This window comes from Kryptolebias marmoratus, linkage group LG12, assembly GCF_001649575.2.
Source record: "Kryptolebias marmoratus isolate JLee-2015 linkage group LG12, ASM164957v2, whole genome shotgun sequence".
NCBI lineage: Eukaryota > Metazoa > Chordata > Actinopteri > Cyprinodontiformes > Rivulidae > Kryptolebias > Kryptolebias marmoratus.
Window position 1 is genome coordinate 18,874,299 of NC_051441.1, and position 27,427 is coordinate 18,901,725.

The window sequence follows — 27,427 nt, forward strand, 5'->3', positions numbered from 1 at the left end:
TCTGCTCTAATTCATCCCAAAGGTGTTCTGTCAGGTTGAGGTCAGGACTCTGAGCAGGTCAGTCAGGTTCTTCCACACCAAACTCCCTCATCCATGTCTTTATGGACCTTGCTTTGTGCGCTGGTGCTCAGCCATGTTGGAACAGGAAGGGGCCGTCCCCAAACTGTTCCCACAAAGTTGGGAGCATGAAATTGTCCAAAATGTATCGGTATGATAAAACTTAAAGAGTTCCTTTCCCTGGAACTAATCGGCTGAGCCAAACTCCTGAAAAACAACCCCACATCATAATCCTCCCTCCACCGAACTTTACACTTGTACTTGTTGCCAAAAAGTTCAATCTTTGTCTCGACTATAAAGCCTTTCTTTAGAAGATATTTGTTTTTTTCCATGTGGGCAGCTGCATAATTCAGTCAAGCGTGAAGTCATCTCTGGTTGTGGTCACATAAAACTCTCTTCGGTGATGACGGCGACGCTGGGGTTCCCACAGTTTCCAGTTCATGGCGGGCTCGAGCCTGGGTGGTTCATGAACATCTTAATCAGTTTCCTTTAGGAGGGGAACAGCTTTGGTCTTCTTCCAGACTCTAACAAAGTGGTGACACGTTCAAACAACTTGTACTTGCGTACAGTTGTTTAAACTGATGATCTTGGAATCTGCAGTTGTTTAGAAATGGCTGGTAATAACTTCCCCAACTTTTGTAACTCTACAGTTCCTTTTTTTAGATCTTCACAGAGTTCCTTAAACTTTCCCATTGTTCTGAGTAATTTTTAGTATACTGAGTGCTGTCGAAGAATCCTTTTAATGCTGGCAAAGAGAATTTTCCAGCTGCAGTCAATCATGATCACTAACGTAACCCATTTAATGCCTGTTTTTACCTCTAATACCCAACTTTTTTTATTGTTTACCTTAAATTTTAATTGCTTTGGTTGTCCAGACAGTGACGGACAATTCACCTCTCATTTTATCAGGTGTTCAGCGTTGCCACTGCCTGAAAAGTTTGAAATTAAAGTGACAATTCAAAATTGTAGTTTAAATTTAACCAGGTGCTTTTGCCCCTCATTCCTGAATTTTAATTTTAATTTTTAATTTTAATTTTAAGAGTTTGGTTGCAGGTTATGAAAACCCCACAGATTCTAAAACATTAATGCCTTGGTGGAAGCTGTAAGCTCTTGTCTGGTGTCTTTATTATTACCTTACAGGCTCTGTTAGTAGATAAACTTTTGAAATTTCTATCCCACTACTTCTCTTTTTATTAAACGTGTCCATTTTGCGGTGACTCTCACTTGGAATCAGACTGAAATGATACAACACATTTGTGACATACTTAACTGCAAATAAACTGAGACGTTTGCGGGGCATTCCTGTTTAATTTGTCGTAATTTAATTTAATTTTTGTCAAAAATTGTCCTAATTATGTTTCTGTTTGATCCAAACTTATTCTCTTTTTTTTTTTTGTCTCCAATCAGTCACAGTTTGCCAAACTCTGCCGATATTGTCTCACGTTTCTTGCACACTTTCTGACTTGTGGCTATTAAATTAAGATGGGTTCGACACAGGTTCGAAACGGGTCCGAGACACTCGCAATGACTTTGTGACTGTTATGAGAGAGAATTTGTTTTGCAGAGCCCGTGACCCATTAGGAAACTGAGAAACCCTTGTGAACGTTTTCAAACATTTTGGAAACTTTCTTACAAATGCTGTCTGCAATTTATCGCCAACAGTCGCAACCCGGTGAGATACAAACTCAAAGGCTCTACAGCAACGACATGCTCAACCTTAAAACTAACTGAAACGGTTCATTTTATTTATCTGCAGAAAAGCTTTTGTAAAGTATGGTTTTATTCTGCGGCCACCTGGCATTTTCACTCCTTGAGTACTGTGACGCGTCGCGGTGGCAGCGAGCCACATAGTGGAAATAGTTCTGTTGTTGTGGTCAGTGAAAGTCCATCATGCAGATCGTTGCTCTGCACTAATTACTGTCAGCTGTGTGAGTAAAATCTGCCACCAGGTGAATTGCTGGAGTGCAACAGAGTATGTCCGGTGCTCCAACTCACAGCGTATCCCAACTACAACAGCTAGTATGTCACAAACTCTTACTGCTCCTGTAGTTTTTTTTTCATCCATCCACTGCTTTCCAGAATCTTCCCTTTTAGGCTCTAATGACCCGCCTGCTATAACAGTGGCACACAGAAAAGAAAGAGTTAGGGGATGAATCATACCAACCGGAGAGCCGCCTCCACGGTCCTCTGGAATCCGCTGCATTCCTCTCCTTGTCATCGGCCTGCTGAGGGAAACAGTGGGGTAAAAGAGGAAAGCCACCTCATTGTTCCCAGAGTGACGACAGGCTCTCTGCGGTGGCTTTCACACACACGGTCAGAAACAGGTGTGACATGCTGCCCTGAGCCCCACAGCAGCAGCATCTGTATTTATGGATGAGACTGAGGCCTATTTTCAGAGCTACTCATCCCGTTTGTCTAAAAGTCAAAACAATCTTTACATACTGGCAATGAATCTAGAAATGCTCATTAACTAGTTGTTGCTTCTATGAGCTCTAAGCTCTGAGAACAGACAAAACTTAATCAACAATTCTGGGGTTTGACATTGAGTTTATCATCCCTTTGAATCCTAAGCGATCGATCTTCAGGTGCTTTTATATTTTTGTTAAATTTCTTACCCTGTAACTTCACTCAGCTTTGATTTTTCCTACTTAAAAGCAGTGGATTACTGATGTCAACCACCAGAAATGAAACAAGTTTTGCTTCTAGTGCCCTTTTAATATAACATAATTATTTGCTCAAAAGGAAAACATTGTGTTTGTAAACCCAATGAAATTGTCTCACTGCAAAGAAAAGTATTTGCATTTGATTTAAATGTCATTTTGATATTGTACTTTTATGCTATGCCACAGTGGTCCCTGTAAATGTATTGTTTGTGAGTCTGACACATTGTACTCTGTTCCAAACTAAAATCATTTGCCGACTTTTCTCATAAAAAGTCATTAAATATATATGTAATTTGGGAGATTTCTCATTAAAATTCAACATTTTGTATTACATTAAAGTGAATATTTGTGTATGTGAATATTTTTTTAACTTATATTTTTTGTGTGTTTTATAAGTACAAATATAGCACACCATAATTCCTGTGAGCATTTTGAAAAAAATATAATTTTTCTTTTACATATAAACTTTTTCAGAACAACTTTTGTTTTAGTATTTGTAATTGAATTATTTATAGAGAGAGAGAGAGAGAGAGAGAGAGAGAGAGAGAGAGAGAGAGAGAGATTTATCTATCTCTATATATAGATATATGTGTGTGTGAATACCAATGTTTTTCTTTCAGTTCAAGTTTCATATTATAATGTCAGATTTTTTTTTCAGATTAAAAAGAAACTATCATTGTCTATTCATAGAAACAAAGGCAATCATAAGCACTAAAACAACGGAACAGAATTTCCTGATTTTATTTCTATTTATTTCCAGCCTTAATTCTGAAATAATTGGGACATTGTGTACAATGTAAATGAAAACAACATGCAATGATTTTCAAATCTCAAAAACACATATTTTATTCACAGGGGAATGTAAAAACTATGTCAAAAGCCTAAACTAAGAAATTGTACCGTTTTAAGTGATTTTGAATTTGTTGGCAGCAACACGTCTGAATAAAGTAGCTCCAGGTCCATGTTTCCCTCTGTGAAGCCTCTCCTCTTCTTCTACCATCAGTCTGTAAACATCTGTAAACTGAGGAGAGCAGCTGCTGGAGGTTTTAGAGGGAATGTTGTCCCATTCTGCTCTGATGGAGGATTATAGCTGTTCTACAGTCCTGGGTGTTTGATGGATTTTTTGTTTCATGATGCATCAAATGTTTTCTATTGGTGAGAAGTCAGAACTGCGGGCTGGTCACTTCAGCTCCCAGATTCTCCTCCTATGAAGCCCTGTTGCTGTAATGGAGGAAGTTTGTCGTTTAACATTGTCCTGCTGAAATATGCAAGGCCTTCCCTGAAAAAAACAACATCTGGATTGAATCATATGTTGTTCTAAAACCTGTAAATACTTTACAGTATTGATGGTGGCTTTTCAGATGTGTAAGATGCTCATTCCAGGCACACTAATGCACCCCCATACCATCAGAGAGGCAGGCTTTTGAACTGTGTGCTGATAACAAGTCAAATGGTTCCTCTTCTCTTTAGTACAAAGGACAGGTTGTTTGTGGTTTGCAAAAAGAATGTTAAATTCTAATCTGTCTGACCTCAGATCAGTCCTCTTTCCCTCAGTCCATTTTAAATGATCTTTGGTCCAGAGGAGACAGCAGAGTCTCTGGATGGAGCTCAGTCTCACATCTGTCTTCTTCTCTGCCTGATAGAGCTTTAAGCAGCATCAGTGGATGGTCCAGTGAACTGTGTTTACAGACAGTGATGTGTGGAAGTGTTCCTGAGTCCATGCAGTGATGAACAGAACAGAACCAGACCTGGTTTTAATGCAGGGGCCCCTGAGGGCTCCGAGATCACAGACATCTAATACTGACTGTCAGCCTTGACCTTTGACCTCAGTGATTTCTACAGATTATTGAAATCTTTTAAAGTTATTATGAAATGTAGATGATTATGCAGTCTTCACAATTTTTCATTGTGGATTTTCTTTTCTGAAATTGTTCCACTCAACCTCTCTAAAATGCGTGCTGCGTGTGACAGTGACAGAACTCCAGCTCGCGCCGTCCCAAACAGAGACCCGAGCATCATCCCTGAAAGGCCTGAAGGTGGAAAAAGTGACAGTGGATGAATGTCATACCGGAGCCATGACATCACTCCCCCTGACGCGGAGGCTGCGCTCTGATTGGTCGGGAGCGCCGGCCAATCAGAGCGCGCTCACATGGGAAGAGTTTAAAAAGATTCAGAAACGTGTCTGAGAGTTGTCCCAAAGCCTCACCAGCCGGCCGCTTCTTTTTTTATCATTCCCCCCCCTCCCCCTTTAACAAACACTCATATTTGACGAACAGTCGAACGTATTTCCGGATTTTCTGGGGACTTGTCTTCTTCCTGCCTCGGACAGAGAGCTGCTACCTGTTTTCTCCCCCCCCCCCCCACCTCCTCAGCTCTGTGTGTGTCAACGGGGAGAAAGGCGACAGGATGACAACACATTTCAGGAGCGGCCCAGCCTTCGGACTGTCTGCGGAGGTCAAGAGCAAGGTACGGTTCTTTCTCAGGTTATTAACAGGATGACCCCCTCCCTCAGGTGTGAGGGGGTCCAGTGACCAGCACCTTAAACTAACACCCCCTCCCTCTCCGTGGAGGGAGGACGGCAGGATGTGTTGAGTTCTTGGTGCGGCAGGTGTTCCAGGTGATAGACCCCTCCCGTCTGTTGCTGACTTAGTTTAGGAGCTGACAGCTGGAGGACAAATCATTCATGTGAGGGAGAGGAAGAGCTGTCCTGCTGCTGGTTTGTGTTTGTTTGTTTGCAGGGCAGACCCCAAACAAACATGGCGGAACGGCGAGGTGGGACAGTCAGGAGCAGTTAATATCTTACCTGCTTCAGACAGCGCTCTGAAATGGCACAGCGGCTTGCGCCAGCACTGTTTGTTTTTTATCTATGAAGCCTTTACGCTGCCGCCAGTTTTGCGTCTGCACGGGTTGTTTCCATTGGTTCCTATCCAAACGGTGACAGCGGTGGGTGGCTGTAGCACTTCCTATGCAATCCGGGGCTAATTTGAGTTGGAGGGAAAGCTCTATATTTAGTGAAATCTTTAACACAAATTCTCCCCGACTCTAATTGACGTACAATTTTTTTTTTCTTAATTCCAAACACAAATTTGCTCTCTCGTTATCCCCCTTCAGTAGTCCACCTGCCTCATGTGTTGCACGTCTTAAACAGGTGAAGGTTTCACAGAAATTGCATGTGTTGCTTTTATTAGTTCCTGTTTTTTTGAATAAAATCCTTATGATAATGGTTTTAGATGGAAATAAGGCTTCTGTTGTGCTGAAAATGGCTGTGACTGTAAGTATTGTCCACATTTTAGGAAATTGCTTTCATTTTCTTTATTTTTAAAGCAAACTTTTTTTAATGCAAGTGACTGTCAAGTTAGAAAATGCCTGTTTGAATGAACTATATTAATTTCCACAGCTTCCTCTGCATTTTGGCCATAATAACTGCATAATGCAAATCTGACGGCAGTGTAAAAGTTTAAATAATATAGTGTTTGTATGAGCTCACAAGCTAATACTGGGTTGTTCTTGTGGACCCAAATCAAAGCAGATTTTGTCACCAACAACAAATTTAATAGCGATTCATGTATTTAAAACTTTAAATCATGTTCAATTCCATATTACACTGTGATTTTGTCAGAAATGCTATAAAATCACCTTTGTGGTTGACTCAGGCAGCACCAGAAGGGCTACAGCTAGCCGCTGCTGCTGTTTGCGCTTACAAATAAGCATTGATATCTGTGTAAAGAACCATGTAATGTGAAGTCCTGTCAGAATGAAGCGATCCTCAACAGGTTGAATGTTCGTTTTCTCCAGAACCCCACTTCATAATGGCCAGAATATCCTTGTAATACATCAAACGCGTCAGATTTCATTGACATTACTTGTGTTTTGGTGTAAAAAAAAAAAAAAAAATTAAAAAAAAGTAGAGCTACTAATAGTAAGTGTTCAGAAACCAGACAGTAAAGTGGTACAAATGTAGTTTTACTCTGTAGTTGAACCCTAAACCAGCTGTGTGTGTACGCTGCCTCTGTTGTGGCTCTGACAGATCAGAATTGACCATTTTTAACAAACACTCAGCTTGTGATTGTACGAAGACACAAAACACCATCACATCCGTCGTCACTGTCATTCCGGAGGGACGTGACCCGTCCTCCATCAGCACCGCTTAAATTTCACTCTCTGTGACGCGCTGCTCAATCCTTTCATTACCGTCTGCGTGCAGCGTGGGCTGCATGGTATTTTACCGCTATCTGAGCCCATCGTACGTTCAGAAAGTGGAGGCAGAGAACTTAAATGGATTAGTTTGAATCTCTGAGCAGAGACGCAGCGGGGAGACTGACAGCTGCAGCAGCAGCATCGTCGTCGTCGTCATCATCATCTGATGGCCTTTTAAGGAGTGGCCGAGCTCGGGGCTGGAAGTTGAGAAACGTGTCTCTGCTCCAAACAGTTTACATCAGAGTCAAGGATGACAAAAACACTGTCCTGACAGAACACAGGAGGGCGAGGAGGAGAGGCAACCGAGTGTTTGCAAAGATTTCCACCTATCAGATAAAAACAGCTAGAAATATTTACACTACAAATATTCAGTCGCTTGCTTTGAGGTTGAGACAGAAATTTGCCTTACATGGTGCGGTATGGCAGGCCAATGTGTTATATATTATATGGTGATTGTTATCATGACGTTGCAGCAGGTTTTACCACAGGCTGTCATCTCATAAACGGTTGTTTGTTTCCACAATGTGGGCAAAAGATTTGTTGGTTGTTTTTTTTTTTTTTTACAGCACAATGACACTTAGGGTGCATTCACACCTGATAGTCCGGTACACTCGGTTCGATTGGGGACCAAAATGTCAACATTTGTTCCATTTTCAGCTCTCGTTTGTTTTGATTTTATTTACCCAAAAGGCCCTGTGCTATATCCACTTCCTGCTTTTGGAGCGCTCTCCGGTCCGCTTGCGTTCACATATGCATTTGATCCTCGCCAGAGTTCACTTCAAACTAACCAAGACCTAGATTTTTAGGCAGACCAGAGTTCGCCTGTTTGGTCAGAGTTCAATTGCTTGTTCACACCTCTCCAAACGAACCAGACTTTCGAGACTTTCTAGTTCGATAAAAGCGGATTAAACAGGGCTGCTGTGAATGCATCCTTAAATACTTTTACTGTCATGTTGAGTTTTACTCTTAAAATATAGGAAATTTAATTCATTCATAACTTTTAACCTAAAAATCTAACATGGTAAATTTTCCACAAAAAAGCCTAAACATAATTCACCACTATTGTGAAAATAATGTTCTTCTTCTGTGTTTTGAAATGTTGTGAATGTGGACACTCTCGCCACCTAGAGGCACGGCATGGCTAATACGGCATTTTTGTTAGAATCGAATGGAAAGAAAGAAAAAAAAAAATCTAAACAAAACAGGTTAATTTAAAAAAAAATTTGGAGTTGGGGCCGAAGAGAAAATGTTTTTGATTGCTTACTTTAAGTTTATGATTGAAGACTCTTTAATCATCCGAAAAAGAGACCAAACTATGGAAGCTGAGATGGACAATGTCTGCTATTATTCAGTTATTTATTTAGATTACCACTTGATCTTTGTCTTGTCCTACGATAATCAAGTTTATTTAATAACGAGATAAATAATGATGTGAATATGGCTGGTAAACCTAGTTTCATCATTCAGTCTCTCTGTAATGACACTTGGAAATGATTTATAACAAAACTGGGTCGATTAATGAAGAATATGACATTTTGAGCTTGAATCAGACCTGATTCTTGAAGAAGTCATTTCTTGTTATAATTAACAAACAAGCTAACCATAAGATTGAAAAAACAAGTGTTGACACTTTGAGAAAAAGCAATAATTAACTCATTATCTTGACAAAACACCACGTCTGAGCATGTTCTCTCTGGGCTTCTGTTAAAAAAATACAAACATTAGATGGTTGGTGTTGATTCTCTACTAATGCAGAGAAGTCAGTTTTAGTATACGCTCACTATCTGCAGTTGCTAGCCAATGAGTTTCAGTACTTATTTCACAACTGCGTACTTAAAGAGATCAATCAAATTCAAATCTGAGATGGGGTCCTGTGGGAACATTAAGAGCATGAAAGTTTTCCTGTGTGTAACTCTTAAAATGAGCTCCGTTTGTAGGAATGAAAAGTTCAACTCTGCCCGGGTTGACGAGCTAACGGCTAGCATAAACACTGTCAAGGCCAGCGTAGATTGCTTCTGCTCTAAAACAACTCCAAATAAATAAATAAAAAGCGGGGTCATGTGACTGCTATCCTATAAACGTTTAGATCACTGTCCGATCTGAGTGACACGGTCATTTACGCAGAACTCTGCGGCACAAATAGCGTTAGCAGCAGCTAGCTTTACCAGCTTGGGGGGCCACTTCCTGAGAGAATATCATCATATTTCTGACAGATTAACGATGCAATGAAACCAAAAAGGTTTTTTAGACGGCATTGAAGTGAACCGCTGTGAAGTTTATGAGATTGTTTTGTTGACGAGCTAACGAACTAGCCGTTAGCGCGTCGTTTTGGTCAGAAATGAACTCTGCCGCTCGTTTTAAATGACGTTTGTCTTCGACTCAAACAGACAACCAGGTGTTTTCTAAAGCCGAACCCGGTCTGTTCTTATTTACGTTCGGTGCCTCATGCATGTTTGAGCGGAAAAGGTCTTTTAGCGCTTAGAAAAAGACAAATAGGTTCTGACTGCGTTTCCACCGTGAAATGAAACAACGGGTCTGATTAAAGGCCCGAGTGAAAGCAGCTCCTGGAAGCAAAGCCTGCCTGTCTGTATCAGATGGGAGCTGCCTCATAGTAAACTCCCTGTAAAAGGCCAGAGTCTGGAAAGTCCACAGGGAGAAGAGTGAGACGGCGAGAAATATGAGTCTAATAGATTGGGGGGGGGCAGTCAGAGAGGGAGGGGTGCCGGGGGGCTTAAGAGAGCTGTTTCTCCCAAGTTTGGTGTGATGGACTGGAATCCCCCCACGATCCCCGCTGCCTTCAGCTGCGTGTTTGCGTTGGCCGCGAACTCCACGCGGCGCAGGCTTTTTATCTGCAGAGCGCCCAGGAAAGAACGTCCGTGCATGCTTTTCTGTTTGTGGAGAATTTAAAGTATCAGGCTGGCGGGGTTTGAGCCGGCATGGAATTATAAAGAGACAGAGGAGCAGAGAGGTTCTGCAATGCAGGAATGTCCACAGGCCTTTTTCATTTTCTCCTCGTACACATCATCCTCAAAGCGCTTTTTTTTTTCTTATTATTGGAAGGTATTCAGTTATGCTGGTATGAGGAAAAGCTATTTTCGAACCTAAAACCTAAAAATAAAAACAAGCAAAGCCACAGAATCTTGTACAACTTTAAGAAACCGTTCCAGATTTATCGTAGCCTGTTTAAAAGTAACATCACTTTCAAAGAGGACAACAAAGTTTTTTGTAGAAATCAACATTGCTCGACAGAAGTAGAAAAGAAAAGACATTTTTAACTGGAAAACTAAAAATCAGACTTGCAAATGTGCTGCAAAGAACTAATTATTCTAAACAGCATTTTTTATCCTCCAAATGTATTTTTGACTTTACTTCTACTAGCAAAGTTTAAAACAACGATTATATGATCAGTTAGCACTCAGAGTATGTTTTAGAATGACTCTCGGCTACTACCACACCAACATTGAGATTAATATCTGTAAAACTGGTGAAGTTACAGCCATTTTTGTTTTGACAAAGGTCAGTTAGCTTATATCAGGTTGATTCCTAGAATCAATCAGCTGTAAATGTAAACCCAGGGATTACTTTCTGAGAGTTTCAGTGAAGTCTGTTCAGTGGTCCCTGAGATATTTTCCTAACAGGCAGACAGACAGGCACCCTTGCACGCACACACACACACACACACACACATGGGCAATTACATTATCACCCGTCATCTATGGTGGCAGGCAATGAAAACATGAATGAAAAGTCCTGAATGTTAAAAAATGGTCATCAGAAATTGGGAGGAGACCAAAATCACACTTAGGCAAAGGCTCCATCTACACTACTGTTTTTTTTTGTTTGTTTTTTTTAATTTACACTATTTTCTTTGTTTATGTAAAAAAAAAACCAAAAAAAAAACCTATATTCTCAGCATTTAATCAAAAACACTGGGAAAACCCCATGCCGTGCCACTAGGGGGCGAGAACATCCCCCTGAACTGATATCAAAATATCAGTTTAGGTTTGTTTTTGTTTTCTTTTCTGTGACATTATTTAGAACTTCCTATAAGTTATTACAATTTTCAGCACGCGATCAAAGTTTATTGGCGACAGGACATTGTTTGGTTGGGAAAACGTATGTCAAGTAAAGGTTTCTTTCACACCAGCATTTTTGAGAAAGAGTTGTTGCATAAGCTTGCAAAACCAAAAAGACAGGATCATCGTTTGGTTAGTCATTTAGCCTAGCCTGAGCAAAGACTTTTGCCTCTTCCTCCATTATCCTCGCTCTATAACTGACGTCATGGCTGATAAGACGCCAACTGCTGCTAACGACTTGATAGAACATCACTTCAAAGATGACTGGACTATCCCTTTAATGTGTGCGCCCCACAGCTGGCTGGGAAATATGACCCGCAGAAGGAAGAGGAGCTGAGGCTGTGGATGGAAGATGTGACGGGCAAAAAAATTGGCGAGAACTTCATGGAGAGTCTGAAGGATGGGGTCCTGTTGTGCGAGTGAGTGAAACTCCTCAGTTATATTCTACCATCTTTTAATAAAACTAAAGTTAATTGAATTGCTTCATTTTTTTTTTTATCCTCGTAGGCTGATTAACGTTCTTCAGCCAGGCTCCGTGAGGAAGATCAACCACTCCAGTCAGAACTGGCACCAGGTAACGCAGCAGCTCCAGCTCTGCTCATGAGTTTTCTTTACATCCCATCACCCCATCAAAGGGAAGCCATTTCATTTCTTTCATTAGCCTTTCAGAGTGAAAAACAATGCAAGCTTCTAATTTCCTGAAATGTAAACCTGTTGCCTTTTTGTTTGTTTATTCCTCTGAATCTGTATATCTGTAAGGACCTCAGGCTGTATCTGACTCGCCTCTTCTCCGTTAATTCCACTTAGCTGGAAAACATCGGGAACTTTGTCCGTGCCATCACGGAGTACGGCCTGAAGCCCCACGACCTCTTCGAGGCCAACGATCTGTTTGAGAACATCAACCACACTCAGGTCCAGTCCACGCTCATCGCTCTGGCTGGAATGGTGAGCTTCGTGCGCTCGCAGCTGGACAAAATCTTAGAGGCTTGTGTGCCCAGTTGTCTTTAATCCACCTGTACGGATGCATGGAAGCAGTCACCGTTTTCCTCTCGTCTCAGGCCAAATCCAAAGGTTTCAACTCAAAGTACGATTTGGGAGTGAAGTATGCTGAGAAGCAGCAGCGACACTTCGCTCCTGAGAAGCTCATGGAGGGGCGGAACATCATAGGCCTGCAGGTCGGAAATGCTGTACATTTTTTTAACTATTTAGGTTTAAATAAGAATTTATGTAGGTCTTTTATTTCCTTTACTGTTATTAACTTACAAAAATACAATTATACCATCTACTTTCTGTATTTTCTTGTCTAGATGGGCACCAACAAGCTTGCCAGCCAAAAGGGCATGACCTCCTACGGGACGCGGCGCCATCTGTACGACGCCAAGATCGGCATGGACAACCCGGCAGACCAGTCCACCATCAGCCTACAGATGGGCACCAACAAGGGAGCCAGCCAGGTGAAGAGAAACTGCTCCTCATCTATTCGACCATTCCATCTAATAGCTGAGATTTTATTTTCATCAAACCTTTATGTATTACGTACCAGTTTTTAGAAAAGGTGTATGACAGAATCCAATTTTTTTTTTGGCTATTTTTTAATCGCCACACTTAATAAAATACCACAAAGAAAACATCGCAGGACACTCTCCATTGGATGTTTTTTTTTTTTGTTGTTGTTTTGTTATTTTTTTAGGATTTCATAAGCCAGTTCAGTTTCCATCAGGACTGGTCTGACATGAACATAATTTGGTCCAGTTATGAGTATATAAATGACTGTATTTGCCAGGAGCAGACACGTCTAGAACGAGCACAAGGAGTGCCATCACATTGCAGTTGCTAAAGTGTCTGAAAGTTGATTTTTTTAAAAAAAAAAAAAGGAAGTGAAGGTCAGCACACAGAGGATGCCTTGTAGATGCATTAAACAGCAGAACTCAATAGGGGTTGCATTGTGGGTTTGCTCATGTCATTTCCCAGCATGTGGTGTGTATAGATGTCTCAGTGCCCTGATGTTGGAACCAATAGGTATGTGAGACACCCACACAAGTCGTGAAGGTTCAGTCACCAGTGATAGACTACATCAAGGGAGGATTGTTGTAATGTTTGCCAAGCTTTACAGAATTTCACGACATCTGCCCCAGCCAGTCAGACACAAGTGCTAGACCCTACAACACCCCATGTTATCCTGCACCATCTCAGCGACTGGTTTGCCAGCTCAAACGTACTGTATGCTGCTGCTAAAAGGCAAAGACTGATGACGAGGGGCGTCGTATCAAGATCAGAGGTGAATGTCATGTTCGTGACCTTTGATGTGCAGGTGTGGCAGCGCCAATGGGAAGAGGACCAATCTTGTCAATGTTGCAGAGAGACACGCCAGCATTACTCCTGGCATTGTGGCATGGGGAGCAGTAGGGTCTGTCCTCGGATCTCCTCTGGTTGTGATTTAGGGGACCCTGATGGCACAGCTTTAAGTCAGTGACAGGTTTTACCCCTCCTGAGACAGACAATCCCTGCACACGTGAATCTATGGACTGTTGCGTCATGTGGCCAGCCAGGTCCTCGTGCTGTGGCTTTTTATAAAATCGTGTCTACATGACAGATCTGATCCTAATCGTTTCCTGAAACTGAAAGTGAGAAATGAAATATTTTTACCAGAAACGTCTGTTCGAAATCTCCCTGTCCTGCAGGCTGGCATGGTGGCACCTGGAACCAGGAGGCACATCTTCGACAAGAACCTGCAGCTGGAGAAGTGCGACACCTCCACCATTTCTCTTCAGATGGGCACCAACAAAGTGGCCTCCCAGCAGGGAATGACCACCTACGGCCTGCCCCGCCAGGTCTACGACAACAAGTACTGCACCAACCCCATTGAGACCTACTACAACAACGGCAGCGAGGTGGAGTTCGACGGTTACAACCAGTACTCTGACTAAAAGAAGGCCACGGACAACCTCTCCCTCCGTCCTTCTCCCTTCTGCTTTAAGATCAGACAACAGACCACAGCTGTCTTTGTGACGAGCAAACTTTCCAGACTGTTATTTAACTCTGAAATATGCCCATTTTTTTTTTTTTTTTTTTTTTGTCATCATTCCCTTTTTTTCTAATCCTGTTTTAACTTTTAGGAAGTTGTTTGCCTTTCCATGAGCACAAGGAAAAAAACCTGTCGAAAACCTTTCAAGCCGTGGCCAACTTCTGTCACCCTGGTTAATGTTACTACAGGTAGAAAAATACCCACCCCACACTGCAGCTGGGATGGTTTAACTTTTAGTATATAGTTTTTGTTTTTAATGGCTTTCTATGCTTGTGATCAAAAGATTTTTTTTTTTATTATTATTTTTAATTTATCATCCTCACTCTTCCAAATCAGTTTGAACGCTGAAGCAGAATCTGAGAGAGGAAATGTAGAATTGCGTTGGTGCTATTGAACTTTAGGAACAGAGCCCACGTTCACATTAGAGCTCTGCAGACTTCGAGAGTTACGCCTTTTGGTGATGGGACAGAAGGTCCAGGTCCACACAAGAGGACTCGTAGCTTTTTGTGGACCTTGCTTTGTTTGGCGGATGCTTAGAGCAGCGATCCTCAACCTTTTTAGCTCCACAGATCGGTTCATTATCAGACAGTATTTTGACGGACCGACCTTTAAAGATGAGGCGGATAAATACAACAAAATAAAATGGTACAATTGGCATGAAAACTGGAGTATTTTTCAAAACTTAATAAATGTAAATCCAACTTTTACTCGCAACTTTGTTAGCTGCCTCTCCTCCCCCTAATGTTCTCTTGTCAATATGGCGATGTTTAAACTTCAAAATAAGAGACACCACAAATATAAAGTGCACAAAGAATACAACTCACCATAACGCAGAATCAGTGGAGCCCTGTGCCTGTTTCTCTGTAACCAGACGGTCCCATCTAGGGCTTCCAGAGACGTTTTGTTTTTTACTCGTTTAGCTGCGTGTGGGTTTGTTTTTAGTGGTAACGGATCACGTGACCTAGATAAGCGTTCTGACACGCATCAACAGTGAGTCATAGATGGATGTAGTGGAGAGAATCCAGTCATTTTTCAAAATAAATGTCGTTCAGACTCCGAAAAAAAAAAAAAAAAACGGAAATACTGTAAGTTAATTATTCTTTCTGTGCGGCCCGGTACCAAATGACCCACGGACTGGGACCGGTCTATGGCCCAGGGGTTGGGGACCGCTGACTTAGATAATCCAGCCAGTTTGAAGTTGGTTTTCTGTGGAACTGTTATGTAATACATCTTAGTTTACTTTTGACAGGACTAAGAAGCTAATTGTTTGTCTAAAGAAAGCTAGAACTAAAGAGGATTGCTACCATCTTAAAACAGCTCCACCCTCAGAAATGTCATAGTGGTTCATAATAGTGCTATTTTATAAACCTTTACACGTCTGTCAGTTTTGTATAACTCTGTTATTTACACATATTTTTAATTTTTTTTTTGCAGAAGCTAGCTGTAGCAATTTGGGGGCGTCCAGGGAGCCGTTACTGCAGGAGTTTCAGACCATTTCCACCAACACAACCATGTAATGTGAAACGAACAGCAGTGAAAAGGTTTAAATAAAATGGTTCCTAAGAACCGCTGTGAAATTTTTAACATTGGAGCCGTTTTTAGGATGGCAAAATCCACTTTGGAAGTGGGTCCTCTTGGACTAGCCAGTACTAGCTCATCAGCGTGGTCTCAACAAAACCCCACTTTCTGAATGGATGTTGTCGTCTCCAATTTTTAAAAATGTCGTAGCATTTTCACATTACATTTTTTAGTTTTTTTGGCAGAAATATTAAGATATTCCTGCTGGAAGTGTCCCAGGCTGCACCGAAAGTTATTGACGCATGTCCACAACCGTCTGATGCAAAAATTGAAAGGAGTGTAAAAGTTTCTAAAATGGCAATAACGTGAACTAGCCTTTAGCTCGTCAGTTCTGTCAGTCTTTAACTCTGCTCCTCCGAACTGAGGTCGTTCAACGAGCCACCGACAGGCAAGATATCAAGAATTTATCCCTTTTTCACAGAAACATAATTGAAAATGGCTGAAGTATCGCTTGAATATAACTGACCAGAGAAACAAGTGCCAGTTTGCAAGGCCGATTCCCGTGGCACGTTTCTGAACGTTTTGATTCTGAGAAAGTACATTACATATTAGAGGTTCCTGTGACGTGCGGTTCACTGCTTAGAGGAGCACACGTATGAGTAGCGGTATTTAGTTTGACGTTTGCTCAACACATTAATCAGTAGTTTCTTCGCACGCCGAGTCCTGTTTTGGCTTTTTTTGCGAACTCCCCATTTTCTTTCTGCCCCAGTGCCTGAGTGGACTTTGGCTTTGATCGCGCTGCTTCGTTTTGCACTTTACCTTGTGCGCAAAACACACAGGAGGAATGTAACTGGGGGCCTTTCGCTCGGATACATTTACTCAAAGTACCGTTGCAAAATTGAGGTACTTAGAATTGATCGCTTCCTACCTCTGCCATCCATGAAGTCGAGGGGTAATACTGCTACTTTTGACTTCGGCCACTTCTCATAAAGGAGATTTCCCACCCACTTTGGGCACTTTTAAACAAAAAGGTTCTTAATGAAGTATTTGTACATTGTGGAATTTTTACCTAAGTGTCGGCGCACACTCTGGTCCTTTTCTATATTTACTAATGGGTAATCAGGCAAACTAAGCCAAGGATCTTTTCATCATACTAAACACCTACTGCCTCATTAAAGGTACTATTTAAGGACTCATTACGCACACAGTTATAAACGGAGCTAGTTAGGCAAAAGGCGATTTTTTTTTTTAATTTTTTTTTTTTATGCTTTGAATGCCATTTTATCGAAGTAAAGCAGCCGTGTTATGACACCGAGTGTTGCTTGTATGACACCTATTCTTTGCTTTCCTTTCACGGTTTTACCCATCCACCAAATGTTTACGTTTTGTTTTGTTTACTGAGCTGAAATAATAATTGTAGGTTTTCATTTTGTCTGAGTTAATTTATCATGTTTACCTTTCCATCTGACGTGTTCATTCCCGTTTTCAACATCCTTGCTAGCCTGTCCCCGCCCCTTATATGCCTTTCACTAAACATGACATTTGTGCAATAAAAAACACTTCAAATCGGTGACTGTGATTTCTTTATTTAGGTGGCTTTCAGCACGTAACGGTACACAAATGAGAAGTACGTCCAGGTGGAGTAAAAGGACAAATAAAGACATGGTTGTGGTTGTAGCAGTATAAACATAAGCTGACGTAACCAAAAGGAACAATTTAAGTGCATCAGTGACGTGCCAAAAACTGCACAAGAGCAACATGATGATATTAGAGTTTGCTGAGTAAAAATATCTTCTTTTTTCTAAATTAGAAATTCAAAGGTAGCTTTCAGAGGACAATAATTAGGTTTAGGACACAAGTGGAAATAATCGGTACATTCTAATGACAATTTGGTCCACAGTAACACAACACAAACAAAACCACTGACATATGAAAACCTCAACATTGAGAACTGGGACGCAGACGGGCTTCCGCCAACATGGCAAACCCTCTGACCCAGCCAGAGGAAACGTGTCACGGTCAGCGACAGTGAAACCACCAATGTGACGCACTTGGGAAGAAAAAAGTGGACGCGGCGTCGTCGATGAAAACTACTTCACTGAGAACGGAGTCGGGAGACGGAGGTTTGTCGGGTGGGTTTCCGCTACTGGTTCGCCGCTTCGCAGGCGTCGATCCAGTCGCTGTAAACGTCAACGGGTTCAGAAAGATCTGGGAGGAAAGGAGTTAGGGGAAGTGCTCTCTTTGTTCTGCTGTCTGTAGCAATAGAGGATTTTCATTTGTTTTTTCCTTCCTGAACTTATTAAAGTACAAAGTGACCTTTTTGTCCACCAATCAATTACAGTTCTAGTAAAATAACCTTTTTTATATACAGCTGTAGATAAATAAGGTTTTGAACATCAATCTAAAAATATATATTTAGCAAGACATTATTTTAGCTAAATACAATGTCAGATGAACAACAAGTTGCATATAACTAGGGGAAAAAATGATGCAGTGTGTGTGGAAAAATATACCGTATTTTCCGGACTATAAGGCGCACTTAAAAGCCTTCAATTTTATCAAAAAACAACAGTGCGCCTTATAATCTGGAGCACCTTATATATGTAAGAAGCGCAGGAACGGAAAATTTGGTACCCCAAAAGCTTGTAGGAAGAGCTGTGACTTTTGTAGTGTCTCATAGAGTTCTAGATGAATTTTGGTCCACATTACTTTTACAGCTCCGTGAGATATGGTGGACGTTTGTTTACGTACGGCTCTCTTAACCACAGCTTTTTAATCAGGCTGAGGTCTGCACTTTGACTGGGCTCAGACCGAGCTGCGGCTGCTGGACAGATGGCCTCATGGTTGACTCTACAATACTTTGGTAAACAGCAGAGTTCAGGACTGCCTCAGTGACCGCAAGGTGCCCAAACCATCAGCCCTCCAACACCGTGCTTAACAGTAGATGTGAGGCGTTTGTTCTGACACGATCCTTGGTTAGTTTTATATTTTGTCATGTGTATTATCCCGAAACACTGCTTTACTTAAGTCTCATCTGTTCAAAGGACTATGTTCAGGACGTCTTGTGGGGATTTTTTTTTTCAGATGCAACTTTGCGTATCGAAGCCAATGTTGCCATGCATGTTTTGCAGAGAAATGGATTTTCAGTTGTCCTGTCGTGAACATTTAACCTGCTAACTGAGTCCTGGAGAGTCCAGGATGGAGCTCCTGGGACTTTTTTATTTTTTTGCTTATTTTTTAAGCTCGATACAGCCTGACCTGACCTCAGGTTGAACTTGCAGTGAGGTCCTCCAGTGAGAAGAGTGACAGCTGTCTTTATTTTCCATTATGAAATAAGCATTTTAGTGGGAAAGCGGCCCTTCCCATATTAACAGGCAGCAACAATTGTTTCTCTAAGATCATTGCTGATGTCTTTCTGCCCTGTTGTTGTGTTTATACACATCTGTATGGACCAGAGCAGCAAACTGATAAAACTTCTCCTCTTACAGAGCTGCTCACACTCATTAAAGTACAATAAAAAACAGCAACTTACCAATCTTAATTTATATAAACACAATAAAGGTGCATTTAGTTTTTCAGACTCTGCTTCTGCATCTTGAATTAGTTCTTGTTAAAGCTTCTTGGTCGAAAAAGGATACACGTTATAGGAGTCTGGAACTCCTCCAAACAGACGCTGCACGATATGATCCCTGTGTTGCGGGTTCGTTCCCTGGAAAACAGACACTTTGGTCACGCAGCTCACCGATCAGGGGATTTCAAAAGCAACGGAGACCACACCGAGTCACTCACATTTTGACATCACACGACTTCTCGTGGTTACAGAACGGACAGGTGAACTGGGTGTCCAGGTTGCCCGTCATTTTTTTCTTAGGCGGTGGCTTTCTCTTGGACTTCCTGCGGCCCATTTTATCTCTGAGGAAAAAAACAAACAGGATCATTCTTTTTCATCAGTTTCATACACATTTAAGTTTTAGAATGTGCTTATTGCTCACTTTTAGACATTATTGCATGCTTAGGTAATGGTACTGTAGCACTCACTCAACTCAACAAAGTATATATTATTTTAAAGAAGAGAAAATAACTATAACTGAGTATTATTAAGTTAAAAAAAAGACATGGATTTATCTTAGTGTTGTTATTTCTTAGACAAACTTACATTTATTTGTTACACTGAGTAACCAAGAAATCAAGGCTGTGTGTAAGAGAAAAACTAACTCCTGAATTTGTTTTTGTAAATAAATTCGCTTATTTATTTCCTCCCCCTCAGATCCCCATTTGTCAACAAGGATGAAGAATCGGGTAAAGCTAACAGATGCTAGCATCAATCACTAACTAACTGACCCTACATAAATGACTCAAAATTTCGCTTTTCCCAGTCACATAGCATACACAAGTTAAAGTCGAAATGCCTCGTTAGTTTGCCTCCACGCGTTACTTTTTCCGCTGTCTGTAATAAAGTCGGCGTTATCTTACCAAAATGATGCTTTACAGCGAAGGATGCTCGTTTTCCAGCTCGATCCGGATGCAGCGTCTTAGGGACCGCCTCTGATTGGTTGGTTGAGGATTTGAGCGGGCCCTGGTTGGTTCAAAAGTGACCAATGGGAAACTTGGTTCTTTAAGCCCCGCCTCCAAAGAAAGACGCTGTAAATATGTAAATATACAAGAGTTTAATAAATAGATGAATAAAAGAGACATTTAGTATATATGATATAAAAATATAAAGCAATAAAACAGATACGTAGAAGAAACAAAGAACAAAGTAGAGCGTACTTAACATGTTCAAAAAGAAGTAGGAAGAAACATAACCTTTTTAATTCCACCCTTTCTTTCTCATTATTACATATTTTAAGATTAACTCATTGTAACAACTTAAAGGTGATGTTCGCGTGACCATACACCATGTAGATTGTATATATTTACAGTCTTTGGCACGTGGAACAGTAAAAAAAAAAATACATGGGAAGGGCTGTGAACATAAACCTCGCAAATGAGCCAATCAAAATGTGTTTAACCAACTCGGTCTAACTAACAAAGAATATCATTGGTCGCTGATCACTCAAGGGGCGGGACGTCTGGATGCTGTTCCGCGTTAGAGGAAACTTTTCGGTTGTCCCCTCCGAACGGTAGTTCAAGCTGACCCTGACAAGTTGAGGTTGTTTTGTTGTTGTTGGGTTTTTTTTTTCGCAAAACGCACAAAACAAGGTAAGAACTGCGACTTCGGGCCTGTGTAATACGCTCTTTTAATTATCCAGGGGAAAGCGGAAGTGAAGCTTGTGTAACTGTTTGCCAAGCTAAAGGGGGTTAGCTTAAACAGAAAAATTGGTGTTACCTAATCGCCGTGCAGGTTCAGAGCTTGTATTTTATGTTTATATCTTCGTCTTTTCCTTTTCATGGGCCTATCCCTGGTTTAGTTATACCTTTTAGGATTATGAATGCATACCAAAGTGTTATTACTGCCTTGCCTCTCCTCCCTTATCTCGTCCTGGGAGTTTATCTGCTCAGCTGCATGAGTTGACCAGCCTCAACTGCCACTCAGCACATTTATCTCTGTCTGAGGACTGGGTTTGGGTTTGCCCAGGTCTTTGTTTCACCTTTTGCACATCAGAGAGTTCATTTCAATAGCTGCTTACATAAGCACTGCCCTCTAACCTATGAGAGTAGCATAAAAGCAGGCAAACATCATTTATTGTTGCTGATCTGTATCTGTCATCATAGTCAGTATCAGATATATATGCTTTTTTTATGCTACATCCTAAGCCTTGTCAGTTTTGGGCTTTTTGATAGCATTAAACAAAATGTCTACATATTTTTGCCTGGTTCAGTTAATCATCAACTCAATTTCTGCAATTTAAACCTGTTTGCGACTAGAATTCAGCTGAAAAACAATGATGTGCTACTTCAAATAGGTGCTTTCCAAGAGTATTTATCCCCCGTCACCTTGAAAGTGTGAAATCGAGTAACTGTGTGTCTGGTTAGTTGTGTTAGAAAAATATCTTATGAGTTGTTGGATTTTAATGAGAAATACACCAATTAATCGGCCAAAATCGACACTTTAAAAAAATAAAAATCAACAATCTGTGAGGTCTATACTTACTTAATCAGTTACCAAGTAGAAAAAAATTAGCTACAACCAGCTTACCACAGCTCATAATTTATTTCTCTTCAGTGAGAATGCTCTTCTGTACATTGTGTTTCAGTGTACATGTTCTTCTAAAGGTTGTTAAATATATGTTTATTTCAGTTAAGAAATTTTTTGTTCAATGAAAAGTACATATTAGGAAAAAAACTTTAAATAACTGGTGTTGTATATTGGCCGTGGGCTGCTCTAATTTTAAAGATCTGCAACAACGTTGAAACACTTGCATCGATCAACCTCTAATTTTAACGAAGATCTCAAAACGAAATTGACTGGATGTACAACTAGATGAACTGCTTATCTCTGAGAGTCAACCTGAATCAAGAGGTCCACATAAAGGTGGAGACTTCAGAGCAGCATGTGTTCACTTCAAAATCGAATCTTTTACTGCGAAAGTAACGGTTTAGTCATGTGAACATGCACATACTCCATGTTTGCTTTGTTTTTTTCTCCCCCCCCTCTGTAGTAACACCATGGCAACGGAGGGCGAGCCAACAGACTTGATCAAGGTGTTGCACCTTCTGACGCTCTCATTCACCTGGGGCATGCAGGTCTGGGTCTCCTTTATTGGAGGTAAGAGGGGCCGCGAACGCGGAGCCGAGGGCTGCAGCGCGCCGAGACCGCTCACGTTTTTCGACACCGGGTCTGATTTTGTGTCCCTGCAGGTTTTGTTCTGGTGCGACAGGTGACGCGGCACACCTTCGGACTGGTCCAGAGTAAGCTGTTTCCTGTGTACTTCTACTGCCTGCTGGGAAGTAACTTTGTCAGCCTGGCTGTGTACGCTGTGTACCACCCCAGAGAGTTACTGGACTGGCATGAAAGTGTGCAGGTCGAGTATCACGTATTGAAACGCACAATATCTTTACTTGGTCTGCAGAATGTGCGTAACTGCTAATAATAATGTCCTTATGTTCCTCTCGTCCTACAGATGGCCATGTTCTTTCTGGCGCTGATCATGGCAGGGCTAAACGGACAGTGGTTCGGCCCGACAGCGACGGAGGTGATGTTTCTGATGAGGAAGGTGGAAGAGGAGCACGGTCTGGGGAACCAGGTCGGCCTGGGCAGCCAGAAAGAGGGCTACACCACTCTCAGGGAGCAGGACCCAAAGTACAAAGCCTACAGGAGCATGTTCGGGCGATACCACGCCTTGTCCAGCCTCTGCAACCTGATAGGGTTCATCTGCACCACGACTAATTTGATTTACACCGCTCTGAATTTGTCCACCATTTAAAAGATCACATTGGGCAACGTGTCAGGCCCTCAGATCTTCATCAGATGTCATCAATTTAGGATGAAGATCTGAGGACCAGAAATCATGCGGAGTAGTCAAAAAATGTACACAATGTTTTTAGAATGAGAGCACCTCTAATGAAAAAACGTGCAAGAGGGGTTATGTAGATTTACCTGCCTAAGATTCAACCGAAGTGTCTTTATGTGCAAATATATCTTTTCCACTAACCATTCACCAAACATTAGGAGAGGAACGGGTCATTTGTTCGCAACAAACCGTCTCTATAAAGACGTCAGGGTCCGGTGGCTGCAACCAGATGAAGAATACGGTATCCACGGGCAATCACCGCTTTCATGTACCACTGCCACAACAGAGAAGGATGCCATCTGAAGCACCTCTGCATCAAAGCAAAGCAAGAATAGTTCAGATGAAACATTGGATTTTGAAGACCTGCCCGTTTGTTTTAAATGTAAAAAAAACCCAAGTTTCACATTCCCGGAGATGTGCAGCAGCGCCGGAGTGGAGAGGTGGCTGTATGGAAAGCCAAACGTGTCATAGTTCATGTGTTTTTAACGCCACCTGGTGGCTAACGAACGCAGTTAAGTACAGGGTGTTTAAAAGGTACGGCTTGGTTCGAGCTTTTGAACATTTTTCATAATTTTTTCTGTATTTTCTTTTAACTTTTACAGGTTTTGCTCAGCTTTGTGTCGCCTTTAATGTCACGTCAAGCGGAGCTGAAATCAGCTGGATTGGTAGTTTTTTAGAGCTTGTTCTCTTAACGAACGGGAGACACGTGTCACTTTTGGAGTTCATCAAACTTTTTTTTCTTTTGCACGTGGCCTTTGGGACACTGTTTACAGTTCAAATCGTACGAATAAGACTTTTTTTTCCTTTTTTAGTGACTTTAGTGAATCCTACCTTTCCGTACTTGACCTTCTGCCTTGGTGCCTCCTCACCAGGGTGGCTTGTTTGTCTGTCTCTGCTTCTAGGAAAGTTATTGTCTCTTTAAAGCAACTGGAGGGGAAAAAAACAGCATTTGCTTAATTTTCCTGACCATAAAACTGAGGTATGTACCGAGCTGCGACGTATGCATACCATTACACCCCTACTAAACACACAGTTGATGTTTATTAATTTGGCTGTTTTTCAATCTTTGTATGAACAATCACAAGGTAAAATGTATTTTTAATTGTTTTTATCTTTTGTACAACTGATAACAATCACCTTGTTAACCAGTCTTGTTCTCCAGAACTTTGAACCAGTCCCCAGACTGTTTTTTTTTTGTTGTTGTTGTAGTTACCTTTTATCTCCAGCAGGGGGTGGTAGCACTTTTTTTCAGATTCATTGCTTCTTCCAGTATTAGTGTATTTCAATCATAAAAATGTATTTTAGTGTTGATGATTATCAGATTAACAGCTTTTTTATAGTTGTTCTTGTTGCACTTTTTGTTTCTGTGAATTGCTAATAAAAGATGTTTTAAAGAAGCTGTCCTTTTCAGTTTTTCTTGTTTTTTTTTTTACTGGTGAATGAATCTACAACAAGGCAGGTTTTTAGTATAACTACTGGCGATGCAGGTCAGGTTCTAAGAGAAGCAGCCTTGGATGGCAGAGCTGCAGGATCAGAGAGATGTTGCTTCGTTCCAGTTATGGTAGCACTAATGGGATGTAATGGGTTCGTTTCAGTACGAAAGGCACGAACTGAAAGCAAATGGACAAGGTTGTCCCGAATGTGCTTTGCCCCCTTTTTTTTTATGTTCGAGCCAACACAAACTGGTCAAACAAAGAATACCATCCACGCACGGCTTATCTTTCTGCTTCTCTTCACACCTCGTTGAAAGGAAACTGGTTTTGGAGGAAAACGGACGAGCCGTGTGTTTCAGGCCTTTATGGGAAGTGTCAGAAGCCAAAGATGTCCCCGAGGTTGCCCTGTTCCTGTGGCGTCAGGAAATGCTCTTTGTTTGATCAGAGAACAAGTTCAGCCGCTCAGGGCATGGCTTTCAGATGAAGTATTTACCCGTTTGATACAGTGGTATGAAAAAAAAAAAAACATCTGGTGAAAACTTCAAAAGCATGAAAGCAAGAAGGACGTTGGACTAAAAGGAATGTACCGATTGTATTCCTTATAGCTGAAAGTGACAGCCAAAACATGAGGAAGTGTGGAGACAAAGAAAAAAGTAAGAATCTCACAGCGGACAGGTTTCCCCATTCCTCCCTCATCCCCAAATCATGAGGAATTTGATTTTAATCTCTTCTTTAATTCACACAGTTGCACACCACGAGCAGAAAGTGCTGCTAGTTTAATGGTATCGTTTCACGTTGCAGTCACGCTGCAGGTCTGCCGTAATCTGCTGTATTAAATTAGTTATAGGCTGCAGAGAGTCAGGCTGCTCGATTGAATCATCACTGGAAATGATGGAGGATATGTAGGGCAAAAACGCCGGCATCCTAACAAGGATCTGCCCTTCACCAGGACTCGAAAGTGGGTAAATGAAAGCAGATGTGAGAAGGAAAAAAAAACAAAAAAACATCACATATTACGGTATTGTTTATGTAAGAAAATAAAAGCAGTGCAAGGAGAAACTGGAGCCACGTTGTCTCCTTCGTTGGACTTTCGAAGGTAAAATAAAGTAAAGAGGACATCAGCAGAAGTGAGCATCTCTCTGAACGCAGATGTTTTGGCAGTTTGCTGAAACATTTAGGTTTGTGGTAACAATGCCAGGGTGTAAATGATATAAAAGATTACCTGGAACTGTTTATGTTACTTTTGCTCGTTTATCTTATTTAGATTATCTTAGCTCATGTTTTAGATAAGTTTAGTTTAGCTTGTTGTTGCGTGTTTTTCCATGATGACTCTGTATTTTTGTGTTTTCATGTGTGTAGAAGCGCTTTGAACCGCCATGTTGCTGAAAAGTGCTGTGTAAAGAGATCTGACTGGACTGGACTTGACTTAAATCTTCAAAACAGCTGCCAGTCGTTTCAGGAATGGACAGCCCAGCAAATCGCCACAACTTCGAACTGCGGAAGGCTCAGAGAAATGACAAAAAAAAAAAGAAATTAAGAGTTAGATCTCTGATTTTACAAGGCTAAGGTTAACTACTGCGCAAAGAAAAAAAAAACCCTAAATGATTAAGACTTGTTCAGAAGAAATCTGATTTTCTTTGGGAAATTTGGACAAACTGCAACACTTGGTTGGACTCTATTTACATCCCTGACTTGGCAACAGCATTCCTGGAAACATGTTTTGTGACTTTATTTCCCTTATTTACCTGTTGGTGGGAAGCTTCGGGCGACATTCAGTTTTATGGAAAACCAGGGACTGAGTAGAACCAGGGATTAGGGCGAAGCTAGTCGTGCTGAAACTGAACAGGACATCCTATATGTTCAGACTAGCCGTTAGCTTGTCTGTCACTCAAAAAGCTAACAGGAAAGATATGAATTGCTGATGGCTTTTCCACAGACCACCTCTTCGAAATGGTCGAAATAGCCTTTAAATATGAAGCAATGTTCTTGGAGGTGGTATCAATCTTGCTGGGGGTGGGGGTAGTTTTTGAAAAAGAAAATATTATAAAAATATAATAGAGGAATTAATAAATATTTGCCTCCCTTGAGAGTTTCCAGGTGAGTCTCTTGGACCTGTATAACCGTATGACACCTTGGACGTACACCTGTAGCGCGCGGAGCGATACAACAACCCTTCCTGTTTGAGGGGTGTGCGTTGGTCGTGCTCGCGCGCGCAGACTTCCGCGCGCCCCGCGGACGCACACACCCCTCTCCTCCTCTCCTCCTTCGCTCGCGCTGCTGCTCCTGACCTGCACTCAAGCCTCCCCGCTCTCTACCCGGCCAAATTCAGCTCCAGCCCCGCCACCGTTCCGTCAACAACCCGGGAGAGCCGCTGGTTGAGTCCGCCGACCCGGGCACGGTACAGAGGAGCCCGCGGAAGGGAGGAAAAAGCTCGTCGGTGTCCGCCGCTGGTGCGTCAGTGGAGGAGCACTTTTTTTGGTGGGGGAACACATCCTGGTGAGCTAGTTCCCACCCGGCGAGAAGATACCAGACTCCGAGCAGGGAACCGAGTTGGACGGAAAAGAAGAAAGTAAGTTTTTAGTGTCAAATTCATACTTCCGTTCATGCCTGAGTCTTACCCCAACTAACTTAACTTTAATCTTATTAGCTGGTTAATATAAACGATAAATTATTATTATTATCCTTACTAATTTAGTCGTTTGCTTTTGTCCGACAGCTAATAAAGCAGAGAACAGATGTAACATCTGTCAGAAATCAATAGTGGTCACTTCCGGTTGGCTGAGTCCTGCTTTTGTTTTACAGCAGGTCATAAATGATGCTCCACTGAGTCCATAAAGGAGTTCCTATTACGGCCCCAAATCTGAAAAAGGTTGAAGTGGAAGTTGACTCCGAATGCAATGATTTGTTCATCTCATAAAACCATATTTTATGGAACGGAGTAAACATAGGAAATGTTTACCACTTATTTTTTGTGGTGGTGGTGGTGGTGGTGGTGGTGGGGGGG

General features: G+C 41.6%; 4 protein-coding genes across 5 annotated transcripts in view; 3 read left to right on the forward strand and 1 right to left on the reverse strand.

The window, feature by feature from the left end:
• The first annotated feature begins 4,907 nt into the window (after positions 1-4,907).
• Positions 4,908-14,866, forward strand: cnn1b (calponin 1, basic, smooth muscle, b). Its single transcript, XM_017435655.3, has 7 exons — positions 4,908-5,186; positions 11,291-11,412; positions 11,501-11,567; positions 11,801-11,938; positions 12,052-12,168; positions 12,301-12,447; positions 13,675-14,866. The coding sequence occupies exons 1-7, from the start codon at positions 5,127-5,129 to the stop codon at positions 13,918-13,920; spliced, it is 897 nt and encodes a 298-aa protein (XP_017291144.1). The 5' UTR covers positions 4,908-5,126; the 3' UTR covers positions 13,921-14,866.
• Positions 14,867-17,102: 2,236 nt separating this feature from the next.
• elof1 (ELF1 homolog, elongation factor 1) lies at positions 17,103-20,138 on the reverse strand. 2 transcript variants are annotated; one of them, XM_017435656.3, is made up of 4 exons: positions 20,010-20,138; positions 19,326-19,448; positions 19,175-19,245; positions 17,103-17,744 (listed from the first exon to the last, which is right to left on the reverse strand). In XM_017435656.3, the coding sequence occupies exons 2-4, from the start codon at positions 19,439-19,441 to the stop codon at positions 17,680-17,682; spliced, it is 252 nt and encodes an 83-aa protein (XP_017291145.1). In that variant the 5' UTR covers positions 19,442-19,448; positions 20,010-20,138; the 3' UTR covers positions 17,103-17,679. The 2 variants fall into 2 exon arrangements, with proteins under 2 accessions (XP_017291145.1, XP_017291146.1); XM_017435657.3 differs by lacking the exon at positions 20,010-20,138 and adding an exon at positions 19,693-19,947.
• Positions 20,139-20,590: 452 nt separating this feature from the next.
• Positions 20,591-24,387, forward strand: tmem205 (transmembrane protein 205). Its single transcript, XM_017435634.3, has 4 exons — positions 20,591-20,738; positions 22,139-22,245; positions 22,338-22,501; positions 22,601-24,387. Exons 2-4 carry the CDS (start codon positions 22,146-22,148, stop codon positions 22,901-22,903), a joined length of 567 nt encoding a protein of 188 aa, XP_017291123.1. The 5' UTR covers positions 20,591-20,738; positions 22,139-22,145; the 3' UTR covers positions 22,904-24,387.
• A 2,244-nt stretch (positions 24,388-26,631) lies between these two features.
• Positions 26,632-27,427, forward strand: part of rab3db (RAB3D, member RAS oncogene family, b) — a 15,368-nt gene continuing 14,572 nt past the window's right edge. The window contains exon 1 of the mRNA XM_017435632.3: positions 26,632-26,992. The gene's annotated coding sequence lies outside the window, so the exon portion shown is untranslated. The remainder of the gene's footprint in view (positions 26,993-27,427) is intronic.